General features: G+C 45.1%; 1 protein-coding gene across 1 annotated transcript; it reads right to left on the minus strand.

Annotated features, from left to right (window-relative positions):
- Positions 1–19: 19 nt before the first annotated feature.
- On the minus strand, positions 20–1,070 carry LOC111786931 (BTB/POZ domain-containing protein NPY2-like). Its single transcript, XM_023667123.1, has 2 exons — positions 828–1,070; positions 20–678 (listed from the first exon to the last, which is right to left on the minus strand). The coding sequence occupies exons 1-2, from the start codon at positions 978–980 to the stop codon at positions 109–111; spliced, it is 723 nt and encodes a 240-aa protein (XP_023522891.1). The 5' UTR covers positions 981–1,070; the 3' UTR covers positions 20–108.
- Positions 1,071–1,077: the final 7 nt, after the last annotated feature.

Here is a 1,077-nt window from a genome sequence, read left to right on the forward strand (position 1 = left end):
TATATATATATATATATATACTTCGTTCTTGCTCATTTTAGTTATTAAGGGACACTCATCTAAAACACAAAAGACCTGTTTGAATCTAAACCACCAAAAATGGAACTTCTAAGAAACTGAGTACCTTCTGTTTCTCGAAGGCGTTGACTTCGCTTCCTCCTGATTAGCAGACCCGAGGCTCTCCGACGAATCCGAGCTGCTGTTTTCGCCATATCCTCCTCCTTTACTTGACCATAGCTTAGTGAAAAGCTTCTTTGACTTCAGCATGCCCTTCATTTTACTAAGAGCTGCTTTGTCAATACCATTTTTACCAACTCCATTCCTCTCACTACCTCCTCTACCATTAGCAACCCTTAAGGAAGCCAGCTCCCCTTTGAGGGCCTTCAGCTCCTCAGCCATGGCTACTGCATCCCAGTCTTCCTCAGGATTCGTCGTGGCAGATCTTGAGCTGCCGTGTGACCCGCTCGTTAGATCCTTGATCCCTTTAGGTAGGTCGGGAGTGCTGCTGCCTGATGACGCCGACGCCCTGACTTGCTCGAAAAATAATACCTGCACAACCATACGTAGAGGGAGCCGTTCGTTTTGTACTGCATGAATGCAGGCATCAGCAGATAGCTTCTTGCAGTCTATCAGTTTGCAGATTCTCTTCTTGTCACTCTTGCTGATCCCTGGATGTTCCTGTATCGAGTGCATACGGTTTGAGCAAGGGGGAACGGTTAAGTCGTGTCAAAAATTAAACATAACTTATGATGCGTCTATGACTAAGTCGTAACAAATGCAAAGTCGAAAACTTTGAACAATATCAAGCTAAGTTAAGGAGCTGATACCTTCAGATACATGTCTATAGCTCGATAGAGCCCATCGTGCGAAGGCCGAGCGATGCCAGATACCATTTCCGCAAGATCAATGAACCTTACTGATGGTAAGTTACGATCCTTCGCGATTTCAGCAAGGTAACCATCGATCAATTTCGCCACCATCAACTTAGTAGCATCTGATAAAATCCGTGCCCCTCTTGGCTCCTCGAGCTCATTTCCCTCTTCAAGCGACTCAATCTCGGTATTATGATCTTGCAAA

The sequence above is a fragment of the Cucurbita pepo genome, unplaced genomic scaffold (genome assembly GCF_002806865.2).
Source record: "Cucurbita pepo subsp. pepo cultivar mu-cu-16 unplaced genomic scaffold, ASM280686v2 Cp4.1_scaffold003500, whole genome shotgun sequence".
NCBI classification, from domain to species: domain Eukaryota; kingdom Viridiplantae; phylum Streptophyta; class Magnoliopsida; order Cucurbitales; family Cucurbitaceae; genus Cucurbita; species Cucurbita pepo.